This window comes from Ranitomeya variabilis, chromosome 4 (assembly GCF_051348905.1).
Source record: "Ranitomeya variabilis isolate aRanVar5 chromosome 4, aRanVar5.hap1, whole genome shotgun sequence".
NCBI classification, from domain to species: domain Eukaryota; kingdom Metazoa; phylum Chordata; class Amphibia; order Anura; family Dendrobatidae; genus Ranitomeya; species Ranitomeya variabilis.
Window position 1 is genome coordinate 208,283,509 of NC_135235.1, and position 20,987 is coordinate 208,304,495.

Below are 20,987 nucleotides of genomic sequence, written 5' to 3' on the forward strand. Positions count from 1 at the left end.
GACTCACTTCCTGAGCACAGCACACACACAAGGAATGTGTAGAGTCATGGCTACACCTTCCCTGGGGATGGCGCATTGCAGGGGTCCTGCCCTGCTCGCTGCTGCAGCCTCCATAGCACAGGGATATACAGATGTAGCAGAGCTGGAAGCGTCAGCCGACCTCTGCTCCGATGCACTCACCCCCTCCTCCGTTCTATAATCTGGTGGTGGACCTCATAATAATGAATAGCGGACCCCTCTGCGTCTGGTACGCAATGGACCGCAGGCAGGGCCGGACTGGGACTAAAATTCAGCCCTGGCATTTGAAGTCACACAGGCCCACTTGTCACATGGTGACTGTATAATATCTTTGTACACTTGTAGGCTACAAGAAGTGAGGGGAGTGTAACACGACTATATAACATATAATCACAGCTGTATCCAGCATTACAGCACAGTCCCAATAGAATATAATACAGCACAGCCCCCATAGACTATAATACAGCACAGCCCCATAGAATGTAATACAGCACAGCCCCCATAGACTATAATACAGCACAGCCCCATAGAATGTAATGCAGCACAGCCCCATAGAATGCAATGCAGCACAGCCCCATAGAATGTAATGTAGCACAGCCCCCATAGAATGTAATACAGCCAGCCCCCATAGAATGTAATACAGCACAGCCCCCATAGAATGTAATACAGCACAGCCCCCATAGAATGTAATACAGCACAGCCCCCATAGAATGTAATGCAGCACAGCCCCCATAGACTGTAATGCAGCCAGCCCCCATAGAATGTAATGCAGCCAGCCCCCATAGAATGTAATGCAGCCAGCCCCATAGAATATAATGCAGCACAGGCCCATGGAATGGAATGCAGCCAGCCCCATAGAATATAATGCAGCACAGGCCCATGGAATGGAATGCAGCCAGCCCCATAGAATATAATGCAGCACAGGCCCATGGAATGGAATGCAGCCAGCCCCATAGAATATAATGCAGCACAGGCCCATAGAATGGAATGCAGCCAGCCCCACAGAATATAATGCAGCACAGGCCCATGGAATGGAATGCAGCCAGCCCCATAGAATATAATGCAGCACAGCTCCCATAGAATGGAATGCAGCCAGCCCCATAGAATATAATGCAGCACAGCTCCCATAGAATGGAATGCAGCCAGCCCCATAGAATATAATGCAGCACAGGCCCATGGAATGGAATGCAGCACAGCCCCATAGAATATAATGCAGCACAGCTCCCATAGAATGGAATACAGCACAGCCCCATAGAATATAATGCAGCACAGGCCCATGGAATGGAATGCAGCCAGCCCCATAGAATATAATGCAGCACAGGCCCATGGAATGGAATGCAGCCAGCCCCCCCCCCCCCAATAGCTCCACAATCCAGTCATCACTTATTGACAAAAAAAAAACAAAAAACATTCTACTCACCTCTCTCCTCGTGCCCCGCGCTGCTCCTGGCTCCGGTCTCAGCAGCTGCAGTCTGCCCGACCGGTCACACAGCAGGTGCGCGATGATATGACGTCATCGCGCATCCGCAGTGTCAGCGGCAGGCAGAGCGGGGAATGATGGGAGAGGGGGCGTCAGCGGACGCTCTCTCCTCCATCATTGCATTCAACTGTACCGGCGTCTATGACGCCGGTATAGTTGACAGCGTGGGGAGTGTGCCGACAGCGGCACACTCGAGCGGCCCACTACTGCCATCGGCCCTTCTGGCATTTGCCAGAACTGCCCGATGGCCAGTCCGGCCCTGACCGCAGGTGTGAACCCTGCCCAACAGGACTAAAACTGTGCTTCGCTGTATCTGTTATTGTCTGCAGCGCTGACATCACCATCAACTGCGCTGCAGCCAATCAGGAAGAATGAGGCGATGCGTTTTCTGTGAGGTTTTTTTTTGTAACGCGTATTTTCGAAAGAAAAAACCCCGCAACTAACCTATTATAATGAATGGATTAGGAAAATCTCCAACATCAAAAGCTCATTTGTGGGAACGGAGCGTTACGGACACCTGAAAAAGCGGCACAGAAATGTCAAAACACCGTTCATTCTTCAGGCGACAAAGCCATCGGTATGTGGGCAGCCGCGAGAACGGAGGCAAAGCCGCCTCAGGAAATTGACCTGCATGGTTTCCGTGAAGCCGTTTCGCCTGGGGAAACTCGGCGGAGACCACGGGTCGACTTCGAGGGACTTTATCAAGCAGAAACCGTCCAAATCCTCCTCAGAAAACCTCAGACGTCTCCAAACTTGGAGACTCTGCTCAGTTTCAGCTCAAAAAACACCCTCTAGTGTGAACACTCCCTCAGGGGTCTGTGCACACACCGACTCCATTCCTTTTTCTGTCAGTCTTTTTCCTGAAGCGGCTTCGCTGGTGGTTTTGTCATGAACCTGTTACTCCCTTTTTACCGCTTCGCGGTTTCCGAGCCCTGACGCGGTTAAAAGAAGCACAAAAGACTGAACGTGAGGCTTTTTTTTTTACATTATTTTAACTGTTTGAGGCGCTTTTTCCCAGATTCCAGGCGGAATTCGCCTGAAAAACACATTGCGTTTGCGTATACCCACAAGGTCTCCTCACACATTCCCACAAAGTGCTTTTATGGTCCATTTTTTAAGCATTTTTTTACACATATTTTGGGCGACATTTGCCTTTTTATTATAACCACTCTGCAGAGCTAATCATTTGTCAGATGCAAGTCCACCTTATAAGGAGGCAGAACCAGAGGGGCTTAATAGCCGGGGTTACCATGGGCAACATAAGCATCTGCAGTGAGAACCCAGCGGCGCTAGGAGCGCGGGAGGACTCGGGCTCGCTGACCGCTCGGTAATCGCTTCGTAGCCCCTTGACCATATAAGGAGATGAAGTTTTTTTTTAGTGACTCAGACCCCCGTCTTATTAATATTCATGAGCTCATTAGCATTGTCTAGGAGGAGCTCGGGCGGGAGGGGAAAAAAAAAAGGCAGGGCGGCCATATTTGCAGCGACTGACTCCATGGAAAGTTTGCGGAGGTGAAGAGAAGTTGGGAGATTTAATTTTTTTTTTTTTGCGTTGCCATCTTTGCCCGGTGCCCAACATGAGTGCCAAGGACACGTCTGCCCCGGTGGAGAAGTACAAGCTGGTGGTGGTCGGAGGAGGAGGAGTGGGCAAAAGTGCCCTGACTATCCAGTTCATCCAGGTACGACGCCGCCGCTGTATGTGACTGGCACCAACACGGGCACCTGGTGCAGGGTGGTGGCACCGGGGGGCGACACAAACCCCCCCACCGGGGAACAGGTCGGGAAAGGGTTAATACACACCAGCTAATGCAACAATTATCGGTCCAATCGCTGCCATCAGATCTGATTGATAGCAGATTTTATTATTATTATTATTTTTTTTTTTTTTTGCAAGATTTGATCTGATTGAATCCGATTGGTCAGATATCCATACTTTTAATTTGGGAGTTTTCGATGTTTTTTTTTTAAATTATTTTATTTATTTATTTTTTTCTTACATTTGTTTTACCACAATTTGCTGTGATATTTGCAAACACAATTTCTTTTTTTTTTTTTTTAAATATTTGCACGGCTAAAACATAAACAGAGGAAAATACAGCCGGCGTTTAAAAAACAAAATAAATAAATGCAAAAAAAATAAATAAATACAAATCCCTCCAGTAACAACAGGGGGGAAAAATGGCTTTGATTGACATCTGCCAGTGGGGAAGGGTGAAAAAAAAAAAAAAAAAAAAAAGTGGTCTGCCTTTCGTGGACAGATTCTTAACGATTAACCAACTCGGATCAATTTCCGCACACAGGATTGATTGGACCGATCTTTTGGTTGGTTTGTAGTTTTTTTTTTGCCATTTTAGAAAGAGGGAAAAAATAGAAAAAAAAATACGGTTTCGGTGTATTTTCTAAGTTTCTAGTTGTGAGACTACAACTCCCAGCATGCCTCGAAATCGATACATAGTAAAGATATGAGAAATTCTGGAGTTAACGCATTTTTAGAACCTTAAAGGGACTTTTTCCGTCTATGGCGGCTTTAATTACGGTGTGTAATGGCTATAGGATATTGGATAAGTCTGGCGCCACCCTGCGCCTGCAGGACAGGACAGGAATGACGGATTCCTGCTGCCAGAGGCGGCTTTTACATCCAGTGATTCAGTTTGGGGTGTAATTCAATTATTGCGTAAGCCTGCATACCGCCATAGGGCACATCTGCACGCCGCTGATTAATGCCGCCTTCAGCCTCCGCTTAACCCTTCGTGGTACGGAAGGTTCCTCTCTGTTTAGGCCTATTTGGATTTTAGATTCTGTTCGCCACCTAACAGAATGTCGTCCTTAGGGCCAAGTTCACACATCGCGTCAAATGCTGCAGATTTTAAGTGCGGAAAATCTGCCGCATTTGACGAAGTGGATGAATTTAGTAACTTGTAATCCAATGCCAATTACTTCGAGGAGTTTTTTCGAGTAGAATCTTGAGCAGAAATTCTTCATATCCTTTTATAAAAAGTAAAAAAAAACTAAAAAAAAAAGTTAGTTTTCTATGGGAAAAAAACCCTCCGCCATAGCCAACGAGGGGAAACTAACCGGAGAGTCTCCAAATCCGCCTCAAAAACTTGGATATTCTGCTCTGAAAAATCTGCAAGTTTTCTGCTCGAAAACCTTTAAAAAAAAAACAACAACTACATATTGCAAAGTTTTTATTTTTTTAAGGGGGGTGGGGCTTTATTGATTTAGTTAATACCTGACTGCAGATAAGCTAAAATTTGGGGTAAATCCACAATGAGATTAGTGTATGTTACGTGTCGAGTGGGTGCCGTATGTGTTGTGCGTCGAGTGGGCCCCGTGTGTGCTGCGCGTCGAGGGGGCCCCGTGTATGCTATGTGTCGAGGGGTGCCGTGTGTGTTGCGCGTCGAGGGGGCCCCGTGTATGCTACGTGTCGAGGGGTGCCGTGTGTGCTGCGCGTCGAGGGGGGCCCCGTGTATGCTACGTGTCGAGGGGTGCCGTGTGTGTTGCGCGTCGAGGGGGCCCCGTGTATGCTACGTGTCGAGGGGTGCCGTGTGTGTTGCGCGTCGAGGGGGCCCCGTGTATGCTACGTGTCGAGGGGTGCCGTGTGTTGTGCGTCGAGGGGTCCCCGTGTATGCTACATGTCGAGGGGGTGCCGTGTGTGTTGCACGTCGAGGGGGTGCCGTGTGTGTTGCACGTCGAGGGGGCGCCGTGACTGTTGCGCGTCGAGGGGTGGCGTGTGTGTTGCGCGTTGAGGGGGCCCTGTGTATGCTACGTGTTGAGGGGTGCCGTGTGTGTAGCACGTCGAGGGGGCGCCGTGACTGTTGCGCGTCGAGGGGGTGCCGTGTGTGTTGCGCGTTGAGGGGGCGCCATGTGTGTTGCGCGTCGAGGGGGTGACGTGTGTGTTGCGTGTTGAGGGGGCACCATGTGTGTTGGGCGACGTGTGTGTTGCGCATCGAGGGGGCGCCGTGTTACACGTCGAGGGGGCGCCTTGTGTGTTACGCGTCGAGGGGGCGCGGTGTGTGTTGCGTGTCGAGGGGGCCCTGTGTATGGTGCGCGTTGAGGGGCGCCGTGTTTGTTGCGCGTCAAGGGGGAAGGGGGGGGGCGCTGTGAGCATATACCCTACTGTAAGTGAATAGTAATAGTGCAGATAATAACATGGGGTACTTGGTAAACACTGTTTTTTATATAAAAAATAAAATAAATAAATAAAAAACATTCCAACGCAACAAGGTGTACCCTAATCGGGATGGTCCTATCCCTCTAGTATTGAAACCTCACCTTGTGTTCATCAGGTCACCTTGCCGCGGTCGGATGGCTTTTATGCCTTTTGGATTACAAACACCGTTTACTAGTCCCCTATGTTGTTTGCATGCACTGTTACTGTTTACCTACAGCAGGGTATGTGCCCAATTTGCTTTTGTCTGTTAAGGCCACAGTGTGAACATGCTCCTACCATTGCCTGTGTACCAACTTATATTCCGGCTCATTTCTTTGTCTTTGATGACTGTCCAGTTGTTGGTGGCATCTTTACGCTGGTCAGTAGGGTTTATCCCAGTAATCTGTACTAGTCATAGTACTCATTATTGGGTGTAAATAGTCCCACCATTTATTTTTTTTTGTAGTGGGGGCTGAGCTGAGCTTTTTCAGGCTGAGGTAATGGTTTGCCGTCATGCAGTGGACGCTGCTTACATTCCAGCCCCAGATTGGGGATGTGTGATTGGGATAGCAGGAGGCCTGAGCTCCTTATCTCGCCGGCCCCACCCACTTACATCTGCTGTTACCTGAGGGGAGAATTACTGCTGGCTCCACTCATTCCTTTATCCTCCATGATGAATACGTTTCGCAGATCACTTCTGCTCTGCCGGGATTTTTTTTGATTGTTGCAAGATCTGGGAATGTGCTGGAATTAGCGAGACGTCATTTAAGGTTTACGATTCACTCCTGAAAGTATTATGGGATAGCGTAAACGGCAATTTCCTAGGAATCTCTCTCTCTGTATTTTCCCATATTAAGCATCGTCCTATTAAGCCCATGAAGGCTGCAGAGAGATGACGATTCTGTAAAAACCTCCTAAGGCTGTGTGCACAATGTCTTTTCCAGGTGGAATGCTCCTGAAGAAGCGCTGCGAAACCGCTGACATTTTTTTTTTACCTAACGCACATCAGTTATTGATTGCTCCTTTTGCTCTATCTAATCCCATACTATTAGATTTAATCTTTAAAGAACACCTTTCACTGGATTTTTACTAAAACTAAGTACCCCCTACAATTGCCACTGCTCCACTGATTCTAGAACAGTTTTCCTTTTTCTTCTGTGCCCCTCCGTTCCAAAGGTATCCCCTTCAGAAAGAAAGATGCACATTTTTCTTTTCAGCCGACAGGGTGTATACCAAAGAAACTTTTGTGGGCGTGGCCATGTTTTGATTGGCCAGCAGCAGAGAAAAAGCAAACGCCCACAAGGAGGTTCTATGGTACCCGCCCACTTAGTTGAAAGGGAAACTTTGCACTTTTATCTTCTGAGGGCATAACTTTGGAACGGTGGGGCGCAGAAGAAAAATAAAAACCGTTCCAGGATCAATGGAACCACGACAGTTAGAGGGGGTACTCCATTTAAATAAAAAAAATCCAATAAAAATCTCCTTTAAATAGAAAAAAGGCAACATTAAATGCACAAATCGTTATTACATGATTAATAATTATAAAAATGGCAAGATTTTATAAAATCATAGGACATCCCCCCCCCCCCCAAAAAAAAAAAAAGACGTGTGGATATGGCCCAATACGTGTATAAGAACATATACGGAGGGATTACACATCTTTTTTCCTTGATCTGAGTTTTCTTTGATCTGAGTAATGGTGGTCAAGCTGTGACATGAGGAGGGCAAATGTCAGGAGGGTCTGTGAAGATGTGAAGAAAGTCTTAAGAGATCAATGGGCAATCGTAATGTTCTCAAAGGAACAGCAAGGTCAGACGGCCATGTTTATCACAATATATCCTGGAGTAACCCGGTGTACATCTCCTGGTGACAAGGTGCTGTGGGGTCCGGACTCCTTTTGGGTCCGATAGTGGCATCTGAAGCTGTCCGTACTCGGGACGTCAGTGTGATGAGCAATATGGCTGCCATCACTGCTCGCACAGACTCCTAAACTTCAAAATGGCTTCTGAGGAGATGTTTAATGAGATTATTCACTTTTCTGAAACATTTCACAAACCTGTTCTGTGAAACATGGCTCCAGGTTACAAGCTGTAAGTTTACTTACTACCATTCAGTAGTTCCTATTGTTCCCTGTTATCAGCCAGTCCAGAAGAGATTTTGGCGTTATGAACTTTGACTGTAAAGCCGAAGCACCCCCATACACTTTTAGGTCGGCGGAACAATGGTTCAGCCGGCAGCGGGAGGTAGGTTAGTGTCGTCGAGGGGGATCCAACAGGTAGGTTAGGGTATCCGGCAGTTAGGTTAGTGTCTCCAAGGAGGTTCCGTGAGGTAGGTTAGTGTCCCTGAAGGGGATCCATCAAGTATGTTAAGGTATCCGGCAGGTCGGTTAGTGTCGCTAAAAGGGATCCAGCAGGTAGGTTAGTGTCGCCGAGGGGGATCTGACAGATAGGTTAGGGTATCCGGCAGGTAGGTTAGTGTCTCCAAGGGGTTTCCGTGAGGTAGGTTAGTGTTGCCGAGGGGGATCCAACATGTAGGCTAGTGTCGCTGAAGGGGATCCGTCAAGTATGTTAAGGTATCCGGCAGGTAGGTTAGTGTCGCTAAAAGGGATCCAGCAGGTAGGTTAGGGTATCCGGCAGGTAGGTTAGTGTCTCCAAGGAGGTTCTGTGAGGTAGGTTAGTGTCGCCGAGGGGGATCCAGCAGGTAGGTCAGTGTCGCCAAGGAGGTTCTGTGAGGTAGGTTAGTGTCGCCGAGGGGGATCCAGCAGGTAGGTTAGGGTATCCGGCAGGTAGGTTAGTGTCTCCAAGGAGGTTGCGTGAAGTAGGTTAGTGGCACCGAAGGGGATCCGACAGGTAGGTTGGTGTTGCCGAGGGGGATCCAACAGGTAGGTTAGTGTCGCCCAAGGGGATCTGTCAAGTATGTTAGGGTATCCGACAGGTTAGTGTCTCCCAAGGGGTTTTCGTGAGGTAGGTTAGTGTCACTGAGGGGGATCCGACAGGTAGGTTAGTGTTGCCGAGGGGAATCAGGCAAGTAGGTTAGTGTCACCGAGGTGGATCCGTCAGATATGTTAAGGTATCCGGCAGGTAGGTCAGTGTCTCCAAGGGTGTTCCGTGAGGTAAGTTAGTGTCGCCGAGGGGGATCCGACAGGTAGGCTAGTGTCACTGAGGGGGATCAGGCACGTAGGTTAGTGTCGCCGAGGGGGATCTGACAGGTAGGCTAGTGTCACCGAGGGGGATCAGGCAAGTAGGTTAGTGTCTCCGAGGGGGATCCAGCTGGTAGGCTAGTGTCTCCAAGGGAGATCCGGGAGTTAGGTTAGTGTCACCGAGGGGGATGCGACAGATAGGTTAGTATCGCCGAGGGGGATCCGTGAGGTAGGTTAGTGTCTCCGAGGGGGATGCGGCAGGTAGGTTAGTGTCAGGGAGGGCAGGGCCTCCATAACACTAATTTACCTCACAGAGCTCCAGAAATGTGTACGTATACAGTAAATATGAGCGATATCACACACTCGTCCTATAAGTCGCACTTCTGTAAACTGAGAGTTAGTTTTATTCTTTCTTCAGGGAGGGGAAAGGGTGGGGGAGTTAGAAATCCTATTTTGGGATCTATGAGGCATAACAAGTGGTTTTAAGATCTCTTCGTAAATAGTTATAAAAGATTTTCTTGAAAAGGAAGTGGGGGAAAAAAGAGGAGGTGAAATCCCTTTAATCATCTGATCCTTTGTATGTACAACTGGAGACGAAAAAAAATGGCGCTGGATGGCCTTTATGTAACAAAGGGGGTTCATAAAAAAAAAAAATGCCTTAAAGAGCAAGGTGATTTCCCATAGAAATTTTTGAAGAGGATTTTGGTACGGATCAGTTCCCTGTTTGAACGTAGATTAAAAAATTTGTATCTACATGTGTAGATTACAAAAATCTGGTCACATTCTGCTGAAATGGCGCCACCCATGTGTACAGGCTATGATTGGTATTGCAGAAAAAAAAACAGCACCTGGTATGAGTTTAGCCATAAACAAAATGGAGACGCCAGCCTGGTATTTATTAGTTCAGGCTAAGACTGACTTGGATGTATTAAAGTTTTATTACGCTTCTATTGTTCCGCCGCTTGAATAATTCTAGGAAAAGCCTCTGAATCAGCCAATTATTCTTTTTTCCAAGTTGTGGATTTTTTTTTATATGTAGTTTTTTTGTTGTTTTTTTTTTTTACAGTTTGTGACGGTAGAACTCTTATAGGTATCCACTTCCAGTCCTCAAATGGCGGATGACGGGAAACAATAAATGTCATTTGATTATAGTGTTCTCTAATATGTCGGTCGTTGTCGTAAAAGGGATAATAATAGAAAAATAATGAAGCGTCCTCCCAGGAGGAAGACCGTGTGACACAGGGTGAACCTGCTCTCCTCTCTGTCTTCCTCTCAATGGCCTGTAAAAATAAACCGTTTCTTTGTCTATTAATAAACAGGAAATGGCGAGAACTTAATAGTCCGCTGCCTTTCTCCTAAATAAAACCCATGTACGGCTGGAAACAATACCGAGCCGCTGATGTCATAGGACGCTTTCTTTCACCAGTTTTCAATATTTAAGCTCCATGAAATTTGATTTTCTTTGTGTCATAATCTGTCCTTTTCTATGTACAGGTACCTGCTATTTATGTAGGCACAGGCAGTACAACCTCCTAGTCTCACCTGTAAATGATGTAGGCACAGGCAGTATTACTTTCTAGTCTCACTTGTAAATGATGAAATGATGTAGGCACAGGCAGTACCACTTCCTAGTCACTTGTAAATGATGTAGGCACAGGCAGTATTACCTTCTAGTTTAACTTGTAAATGATGAAATGATGTAGGCACAGGCAGTCTTACCTTCTAGTCTCACCTGTAAATGATGAAATGATGTAGGCACAGGCAGTCTTACCTTCTAGTCTCACCTGTAAATGATGAAATGATGTAGGCACAGGTAGTACCACGTCCTAGTCACTTGTAAATGATGTAGGCACAGGCAGTCTTACCTTCTAGTCTCACCTGTAAATGATGAAATGATGTAGGCACAGGTAGTACCACTTCCTAGTCACTTGTAAATGATGTAGGCACAGGAAGGTACTACCTTCTAGTCTCACCTGTAAAAGAATTGTGAACAGGCAGCACTACTTCCTAGCCTCTCCTGTAAATGATGTAGACACAGGCAGTAAAAATGATTGTCTTCCATTAAAAGATGTAGGTACAGGCAATACTATGTGCCTGTTTCCTCTTGTAAATAATGTAGGTACAGGCAGTACTATGTCCTTGTATCACCCTTTAAATAATTTAGGTACAGACTACCTATCTCTCCCAGTAAATGATGTAGGCAAAGGTGGTACTACCTTCTAATTTCTCCCAGTAAATCATCTAGACATAAATATTAATTTTTATATATCTCTCCCTGTAAAAAATATAGGCACAGACAGTACTATTTTCCTGTCTCAGCCTGTAAATATTGTAGGCACAGGTAGTACTATCTACCTGCCTTTCTCAGGTCTATTTACTTGTCTCCACCAGTAATTAATGTAAGCACGAGCACTGTTGCCTTCTTCACTTTCTGAAATCAATGACTGCTCAGTTAGTACTGTCTCCTTTTCTTTCTGCAGATGTATGTTTAAATAGGACTCTCTTTCTGCAAATGGTGTATGCCCAGTACTGCTTCTGTACCTCTCAATTGTATGCCCAGTTAATACTGCCTCCTTGCCTTTCTGCAAATGTATGTTTAAATAGTACTGTCTTTCTGTAAATGGCGTATGCTCAATACTGCCTCTGTAGCTCTGTAATTGTATGCTCAGTTAGTACTGCCTCCTTGTTTCGTTCTGTAAACAGTGTAACAGCACATAATACTAGCTCTTTATTTCTCCATGGATATTATGTATGCTTAGATAAGTGTCACTATAAATGTATGTTTAAATAGTACTGTCTCCATGTATCTCCCTATAAATGGTAGTCACAGATAGTGTTGCCTCCTAGTCTCACTATACATGATGTATGCTTAATTGTACTAGTCCTATTTTTTTTTCCTGCATATAATGTTTTTTTTAGATGATAGTCAGTCACCAGGACTTGCGTGTTGCTGCTACTTCTTAAATGGAGGGTGGTCCAAAGTTTCCTCTGTCACCTAACATGACAATAATATTATAAACGCTATATGGTAGGTGGGGGGGCGCTGTTGTAGATTTTGCATTTGGACAAGACACCTTCTAATTACACTTCTCATTGCAGGTGATATAGGGAGAGGTGCTGCCGCCTCTCAGTTCCTCAGCATCAAGGGTGTAGGCACAGATAGTGCTGTCTCCTTCTCCTATTTTGTTTTCCTAACAGAAAGAAAACATGTTTGTGGTGCTTGGAAGCCGTTGTGCTCACACTACCCAAGATTGATTTATACTTTTTATATACTTTTTTTTTGTTTGTTTTCTTGTACTTGCATAATCTTATGCTACGCTTTGACTAAAGCATACCAGTCATGCGCTTTTTGTTAGCCTGTGGAAGTAGATTTCGTGTTCAGCTGAGGCCTCCGGTGGTGTATCCAGCCTCAGGAACGTTGCACTTCTGTCCAAAGTCTCGCATACCAGCCAAATATATTGTTTCCTCAGCTATTTTTGTCCCTCGGTTCTCAGTGCCTCAGACTTGGAGTAAAAAAAAAAAAAAAAAGATGAAACTCTCCTGCAGGCGCAGAGCATTTTCCAAGTCTACGCACAGGATTTGTTGCGTTCTGGTTGTCTGGCTGCAACACAAGTTTTGTTAGAAGTGTGATTATGGTCACTATTATTAATATGGTCTGTATGACCCTGACTTGGCATATCATGGAATTGCGTAAGGATCTATTTCTGGATCAAATGGTAATTATGCAGTGGAGCTTAAAGACACGCCCCTGAGGATCCTATGAACAAGAACCACAAGAATTAGCATTAAATACAAAGGCCCATATCTCTCTAAGTGTATGGCTAATTAATAAAAAAAACAAAAAAAAACAAACAATATTTAGGGAGCAATAGGAATAAAATAAGATAAAAAACTTTGCACTTTTGACCTTGTGACCGACTCCCTTTAAGGTGACGTTGCACATCAGGTCAACTCCTGGCCAATTTTTGCTTTAGTTTTCTTTTTTTTTTCCAGAACCATAGCTTTATTTTTCTAATCATCATTGCAGTATGATGGCTTGTTTTGTTTTGTTTTTTTTGTTTTTTTTGCAAGTTGCAGTTTTGAATGACACCATTCTACACTATTCTATATTACAGGTGGGGTAAAATGTTGAAAAAAAACAGAAAAAAAACAAACAAAGCAATGCAATTCCACCAGTGTGCTTTTGGGTTCTGTTTTTACAGTGTTCATAGTACAGTATAAAATTATGAGGAAACTTGATTCTTTATCTTGGTACTATTCAGGCGATACCAAACCCATATCTTTTTTAATTTTACTGGAAAAATTGACTTTTTTCCTCCCTTTTGAAAAAAGCTTGGAAAATTTGCTATTTTTTTGCATAACTTGACATCGCACAGAAAAGTGCGACTTCTGACGTTTTCTGTTATGATCTGGTGGCCTAAGGCTACGTTCACATTTGCGTTGTGCGCCGCAGCGTCGGCGCCACAACGCACAACGCAAACAAAAACGCAGCAAAACGCATGAACAACGCTGCGTTTTGCGCCGCATGCGTCCTTTTTTTGATTGATTTTGGACGCAGCAAAAATGCAACTTGCTGCGTCCTCTGCGCCCGGACGCGGGCTCCACAGGGACGCATGCGGCGCAAAACGCAAGTGCGACGCATGTCCATGCGCCCCATGTTAAATATAGGGGCGCATGACGCTGCGGCGCCGACCGCAAATGTGAACGTAGCCTAAGAGCAGCATGAGACGTACTCTGGAGAAGGTGGTACCTGTACTGACCGCAGACCCTGAACTTAACACCGCAACTAGAAGTAGCCGTGGAATGTACCTAGCGCTCCCTAGACATCTCGACACAGCAGGAGGACTAATTACCCCTAGAGATAGAAAAGGGAAAACTATCTTGCCTCAGAGAAAATCCCCAAAGGATAGACAGCCCCCCACAAATATTGACTGTGAGAGGAGAGGGAAAAAACATACACAGACTGAAATGAGAATTTAGCAAAGGAGGCCACTTCTAGCTAAATAGAAAGGATAGGACAGAGTACTATGCGGTCAGTATTAAAACACTAGAAAATATCCACCACAGAAAATACAAAATCTCCACAGCTAACTAAAGATATGGAGGGTATATCTGCATCTCCAGAGATACCAGCTTGGCTAAACAAATCCTTATACAGACCAAGCTGGACAAGACAAAAACATGGAAAAGAACTGAACAATAAGGCCACAGCATGTGGACAGCAAAAATCAAGGCCAGAACTTATCTTTGTTGAAATGAACTGCAAAGCAGAAGAGACCAGGCAGGGATGTGAATCCTCCAGGAACAATGGACAACTGGCACTGACTAAAGGGTGAAGCAAGACTAAATAGCCCAGTCAAAATTGCAAAAAGTGAACACACCTGATAAATGCTGCGATTCAGAGACAGCAGCGCTACCTCTTACAACCACCGGAGGGAGCCCAAGAGCAGAATTCACAACAGTACCCCCCCTTGAGGAGGGGTCACCGAACCCTCACCAGAGCCCCCAGGCCGATCCGGACGAGCCAAATGAAAGGCACGAACCAAATCATCAGCATGAACATCGGAGGCAACAACCCAAGAATTATCCTCCTGGCCATAACCCTTCCATTTGACAAGATACTGAAGCTTCCGCCTCGAAAAACGAGAATCCAAAATCTTCTCAACCACATACTCCAACTCCCCATCAATCAACACCGGGGCAGGAGGATCAACAGAGGGAACAACGGGCACCACATAATTCCGCAACAAAGATCTATGAAAAACATTATGGATGGAAAAAGAGGCTGGAAGGGCCAAACGAAAAGACACTGGATTGATGATCTCAGAAATCCTATAAGGGCCAATAAACCGAGGCTTAAACTTAGGGGAAGAAACCTTCATAGGGACATGACGGGAAGACAACCAGACCAAATCCCCAACCCGAAGCCGGGAACCAACACACCGACGACGGTTAGCAAAACGCTGAGCCCCTCCCTGAGACAACACCAAATTGTCAACAACATGAGCCCAAATTTGCTGCAACCTGTCAACCACAGAGTCCACCCCAGGACAATCAGAAGGCTCAACCTGCCCCGAAGAAAAACGAGGATGAAAACCAGAGTTACAAAAGAAGGGTGAAACCAAGGTAGCAGAACTAGCCCAATTATTAAGGGCAAACTCGGCCAATGGCAAGAAAGCCACCCAATCATCCTGATCAGCAGACACAAAGCATCTCAAATAAGTTTCCAAAGTCTGATTAGTTCGCTCGGTTTGGCCATTTGTCTGAGGATGAAATGCGGAAGAAAAAGACAAATCAATTCCCAGCCTAGCACAAAAGGCCCGCCAAAACCTAGAAACAAACTGGGAACCTCTATCGGACACAATATTCTCCGGAATGCCATGCAAACGAACCACATGCTGAAAAAACAACGGAACCAAATCAGAAGAGGAAGGCAACTTAGGCAAAGGTACCAAATGAACCATCTTTAGAAAACCGGTCACAAACCACCCAGATAACTGACATCCTCTGGGAAACCGGAAGAGCCGAAATAAAATCCATAGAAATATGCGTCCAAGGCCTCTCAGGGACCGGCAAAAGCAACCTACTAGCGCGGGAACAGCAAGGCTTGGCCCGCGCACAAGTCCCACAGGACTGCACAAAAGAACGCACATCCCGTGAAAAAGAAGGCCACCAAAAGGACCTACCAACCAAATCTCTGGTACCAAAAATCCCAGGATGACCAGCTAACACAGAACCTCCGAAATCACTTTACTAGTCCATCTGTCAGGAACAAACAATTTCCCCACTGGACAGCGGTCAGGTTTATCAGCCTGAAATTCCTGAAGAACCCGTCGTAAATCAGGGGAGATGGCAGAAAGAATCACCCCTTCCTTCAGAATACCGACCGGCTCAAGGACCCCAGGAGAATCAGGCAAAAAGCTCCTAGAGAGGGCATCAGCCTTAACATTCTTAGAACCCGGAAGATACGAGACCACAAAATCAAAACGGGAGAAAAACAGGGACCATCGGGCCTGTCTAGGATTCAGCGGTTTGGCAGACTCTAGATAAATCAGATTCTTATGATCGGTCAAGACCACAATATGGTGCTTGGCCCCCTCAAGCCAATGTCGCCACTCCTCAAATGCCCACTTCATAGCCAACAACTCACGATTGCCGACATCATAATTGCGTTCCGCAGGCGAAAACTTTCGAGAAAAGAAGGCACACGGTTTCATCAAGGAACCATCAGAATTCCTCTGAGACAAAACGGCCGCTGCCCCAATCTCAGAAGCGTCAACCTCAACCTGAAAAGGAAGAGAAACATCCGGCTGACGCAACACAGGGGCAGAAGTAAATCGGCGTTTAAGCTCCTGAAAGGCAGAAACAGCCACAGAGGACCAATTCGTCACATCAGCGCCTTTCTTCGTCAAATCGGTCAGGGGTATAACCACACTGGAGAAGTTGGCAATGAAACGGCGATAAAGATTAGCAAAGCCCAAAAATTTCTGAAGGCTCTTCACGGATGTGGGCTGGATCCAATCATGAAGGGCCTGAACCTTAACCGGATCCATTTCTATAGATGAGGGAGAAAAAATGAAGCCCAAAAAAGAAATCTTCTGTACTCCAAAGAGGCACTTAGACCCCTTCACAAACAAGGCATTATCACGAAGGATCTGAAATACCATCCTGACTTGTTTCACATGAGACTCCCAATCATCTGAAAAAATCAAAATATCATCCAAATATACAATCATGAATTTATCAAGATAATTCCGAAATATATCATGCATGAAGGACTGAAACACAGATGGGGCATTAGAGAGCCCGAATGGCATCACAAGGTATTCAAAATGGCCCTCGGGCGTATTAAACGCAGTTTTCCATTCGTCACCCTGCTTAATACGAACAAGATTATATGCCCCTCGAAGGTCAATCTTAGTAAACCAACTAGCCCCCTTAATCCTAGCAAACAAATCAGAAAGCAAAGGCAAAGGGTATTGGAATTTGACCGTGATCTTATTCAAGAGGCGATAATCAATACAGGGTCTCAAAGAGCCATCCTTCTTGGCAACAAAAAAAAAAAACCTGCTCCCAATGGTGAAGAAGATGGCCGAATATGCCCCTTCTCCAAGGACTCCTTGACATAGCTCCGCATGGCGGTATGTTCTGGCACAGACAGGTTGAAAAGTCGGCCCTTAGGGAACTTACAGCCTGGAATCAAGTCAATAGCACAATCACAGTCCCTATGCGGTGGAAGGGAACTGGACTTGGGCTCATTGAATACATCCTGGAAATCTGACAAAAACTCAGGAATTTCAGAAGAGGGGGAGGAGGCAATTGACATCAAAGGAACGTCACCATGAACCCCCTGACAACCCCAACTAGTCACAGACATAGATTTCCAATCTAATACCGGATTATGCACCTGTAAGCATGGGAAACCCAGCACAATAGCATCATGCAAATTATGCAACACCAGAAAACGACAATCTTCCTGATGGGCTGGCGCCATGCACATGGTCAGCTGTGTCCAAAACTGAGGTTTATTTTTAGCCAACAGTGTAGCATCAATGCCCCTCAAAGGAATAGGACTCTGCAAAGGCTGCAAGGGGAAACCACAACGTCTGGCAAATTCTAAGTCCATTAAGTTTAGAGCGGTGCCTGAATCCACAAATGCCATGACAGAAAATGACGATAATGAGCAGATCAGGGTCACAGATAACAGAAAGTTAGGTTGTACAGTACTGATGGTAACAGAACTAGCGATTCTCTTGGTACGCTTATGGCAATCAGAAATAACATGAGCAGAATCGCCACAGTAAAAACACAACCTATTCTGACATCTGAATCCTTGTCGTTCAGCTCTAGACACAATCCTATCACACTGCATAGGCTCAGGACTCCGCTCGGAAGACAATGCCATAGAGTGCACAACTCTGCGCTTGCGCAAGCGCCGATCAATCTGAATGGCCAGAGACATAGAATCACTCAGACCAGCAGGCGTGGGGAACCCCACCATAACATCTTTAACGGATTCAGAAAGACCCTTTCTGAAGATTGCCGCCAAGGCATCCTCATTCCATTTAGTCAGTACAGACCATTTTCTAAACTTCTGGCAATATGATTCTGCCGCTTCTTGACCCTGAGACAGGGCCAACAAGGTCTTCTCAGCATGATCCACTGAATTAGGTTCGTCATACAATAACCCAAGCGCCTGAAAAAAGGTGTCTACATTAAGCAACGCCGGATTCCCAGGTTCCAGGGCAAATGCCCAATCCTGGGGGTCACCACGCAGCAGAGATATAACAATTTTAACCTGTTGGATGGGATCACCAGAGGAACGGGGTTTCAGAGCAAAAAACAGTTTACAGTTATTTTTAAAGCTCAGAAATTTGGACCTATCCCCAAAAAACAAATCAGGAGTTGGAATTCTAGGCTCTAAAACCGGAGTCTGAACAATATAATCGGAAATACCCTGTACTCTAGCAGCAAGTTGATCCACACGAGAAGCCAATCCCTGAACATCCATACCAGCGCCGAACTCCTGAGCCACCCAGAGGTAAAGAGGGAAGAAAAAAAAAACACAACAGAGTACAGAAAAAAAAATGGCTCAGCACTTTCCTTCCCTTCTTCTGAGATGCGGTTAACTCATTGTTGGCCATTTGTACTGTTATGATCTGGTGGCCTAAGAGCAGCATGAGACGTACTCTGGAGAAGGTGGTACCTGTACTGACCGCAGACCCTGAACTTAACACCGCAACTAGAAGTAGCCGTGGAATGTACCCAGCGCTCCCTAGACATCTCGACACAGCCGGAGGACTAATTACCCCTAGAGATAGAAAAGGGAAAACTATCTTGCCTCAGAGAAAATCCCCAAAGGATAGACAGCCCCCCACAAATATTGACTGTGAGAGGAGAGGGAAAAAACATACACAGACTGAAATGAGAATTTAGCAAAGGAGGCCACTTCTAGCTAAATAGAAAGGATAGGACAGAGTACTATGCGGTCAGTATTAAAACACTAGAAAATATCCACCACAGAAAATACAAAATCTCCACAGCTAACTAAAGATATGGAGGGTATATCTGCATCTCCAGAGATACCAGCTTGGCTAAACAAATCCTTATACAGACTGTTGTGAATTTGGATTCTGGGCTCCCCCGGTGGCTACTGGTGGAATTGAACTGGTGTCTTCATCTTCTCTGTTCACCTGTTCCCATCAAGATGTGGGAGTCGCTATATAACCTTGCTGCTCTGTTAGTTGCTTGCCGGTCAACAATGTTATCAGAAGCCTCTCTGTGCTTGTTCCTGCTCCTAGACAACTACTAGATAAGTTGGACTCTTGTCCATGTTTGTTTTTGCATTTTGTTCCAGTTCACAGCTGTAGTTTCGTTACTGTGTCTGGAAAGCTCTTGTGAACGGGAATTGCCACTCTGGTGTTATGAGTTAATGCCAGAGTTTTAAAGTAATTTCTGGATGGTGTTTTTTGATAGGGTTTTCAGCTGACCATGAAAGTGTCCTTTCTGTCTTCTGCTATGTAGTAAGTGGACCTCAAATTTGCTAAACCTATTTTCATACTACGTTTGTTATTTCATCTCAACTCACCGCCAATACATGTGGGGGGCCTCTGTCTCCTTTCGGGGTATTTCTCTAGAGGTGAGCTAGGACTAAGATTTTCCTCTGCTAGCTTTATTTAGTCCTCCGGCTGGGCTGGGCATCTAGAATCAACGTAGGCATGCTACCCGGCCACTGCTAGTTGTGCGTTAGGTTTAGTTCATGGTCAGCTCAGTTCCCATCTTCCAAGAGCTAGTTCCTATATATGCTTATGCTATGTTCTCTTGCCATTGAGATCATGACAGTTTGACCGGCCCGCAAAGTGTTAATTGTTTGGGCTGAAGCAGGAGAAAAAGAAGTGTTGAAGGGAAATTTTTTTTTTTTTTTTCCCCTCAGAGTTTTGCTGCCTAGCCCTTAATTGCTGTCTAGCTGCTTCTTACCTCCTCTTAACCCTTGAATGGCTCTGTGTCCACCTGTTTGTAATGGATCTTCAGAGTGTAACTGCAGGTTTGAATATTCTCGCCACGAAGGTACAAAATTTGCAAGATTTTGTTTGTCATGCACCTGTATCTGAGCCGAGAATTCCTTTGCCGGAATTTTTCTCGGGGAATAGATCCGGGTTTCAGAATTTTCGAAATAATTGCAAATTATTTTTGTCTCTGAAATCTCGCTCTGCCGGAGACCCTGCACAGCAGGTCAGGATTGTGATTTCCTTGCTCCGGGGCGACCCTCAAGACTGGGCTTTTTCATTGACACCAGGAGATCCTGCGTTGCTCAATGTGGATGCGTTTTTTCTGGCCTTGGGGTTGCTTTATGACGAACCTCATTTGGAGCTTCAGGCAGAAAAAACTTTGATGTCCCTATCTCAGGGGCAAGATGAAGCGGAAATTTACTGTCAAAGATTCCGTAAATGGTCTGTGCTTACTCAGTGGAATGAGTGCGCCCTGGCGGCGACTTTCAGAGAGGGTCTCTCTGATGCCATTAAGGATGTTATGGTGGGGTTCCCTGTGCCTGCGGGTCTGAATGAGTCCATGACAATGGCTATTCAGATCGATAGGCGTTTGCGGGAGCGCAAACCAGTGCACCATCTGGCGGTGTCCACTGAGAAGTCGTCAGAGAGTATGCAGTGTGATAGAATTCTGTCCCGAAGCGAGCGGCAGAATTTTAGACGGAAAAATGGGTTGTGTTTCTATTGTGGTGATTCTACTCATGTTATATCAGCATGCTCTAAGCGCACTAAAAAGCTTGGTAAATCTGTTTCCATTTGCACCTTACCGTCTAAATTTATTCTATCTGTGACCCTGATTTGCTCTTTGTCATCTATTACCACGGACGCCTATGTCGACTCTGGCGCCGCTTTGAGTCTTATGGATTGGTCCTTTGCCAAACGCTGTGGGTATGATTTAGAGCCTTTGGAGACTCCTATTCCTCTGAAGGGGATTGACTCCACCCCATTGGCTAATAATAAACCACAATACTGGACACAAGTAACTATGCGTATTAATCCGGATCACCAGGAGATTATTCGCTTTCTGGTGCTGTATAATCTACATGATGATTTGGTGCTAGGATTGCCTTGGCTGCAATCTCACAACCCAGTCCTCGACTGGAGAGCTATGTCTGTGTTGAGCTGGGGATGTAAGGGGGCTCATGGGGATGT

The 20,987-nt window shown here is 45.7% G+C and overlaps 1 protein-coding gene across 1 annotated transcript in view; it reads left to right on the forward strand.

Moving 5' to 3' along the window:
- Positions 1-2,952: 2,952 nt before the first annotated feature.
- Positions 2,953-20,987, forward strand: part of RRAS (RAS related) — a 40,592-nt gene continuing 22,557 nt past the window's right edge. The window contains exon 1 of the mRNA XM_077259790.1: positions 2,953-3,177. Within this exon, the coding sequence (XP_077115905.1) occupies positions 3,076-3,177 (102 nt within the window). The 5' untranslated portion in view covers positions 2,953-3,075. The remainder of the gene's footprint in view (positions 3,178-20,987) is intronic.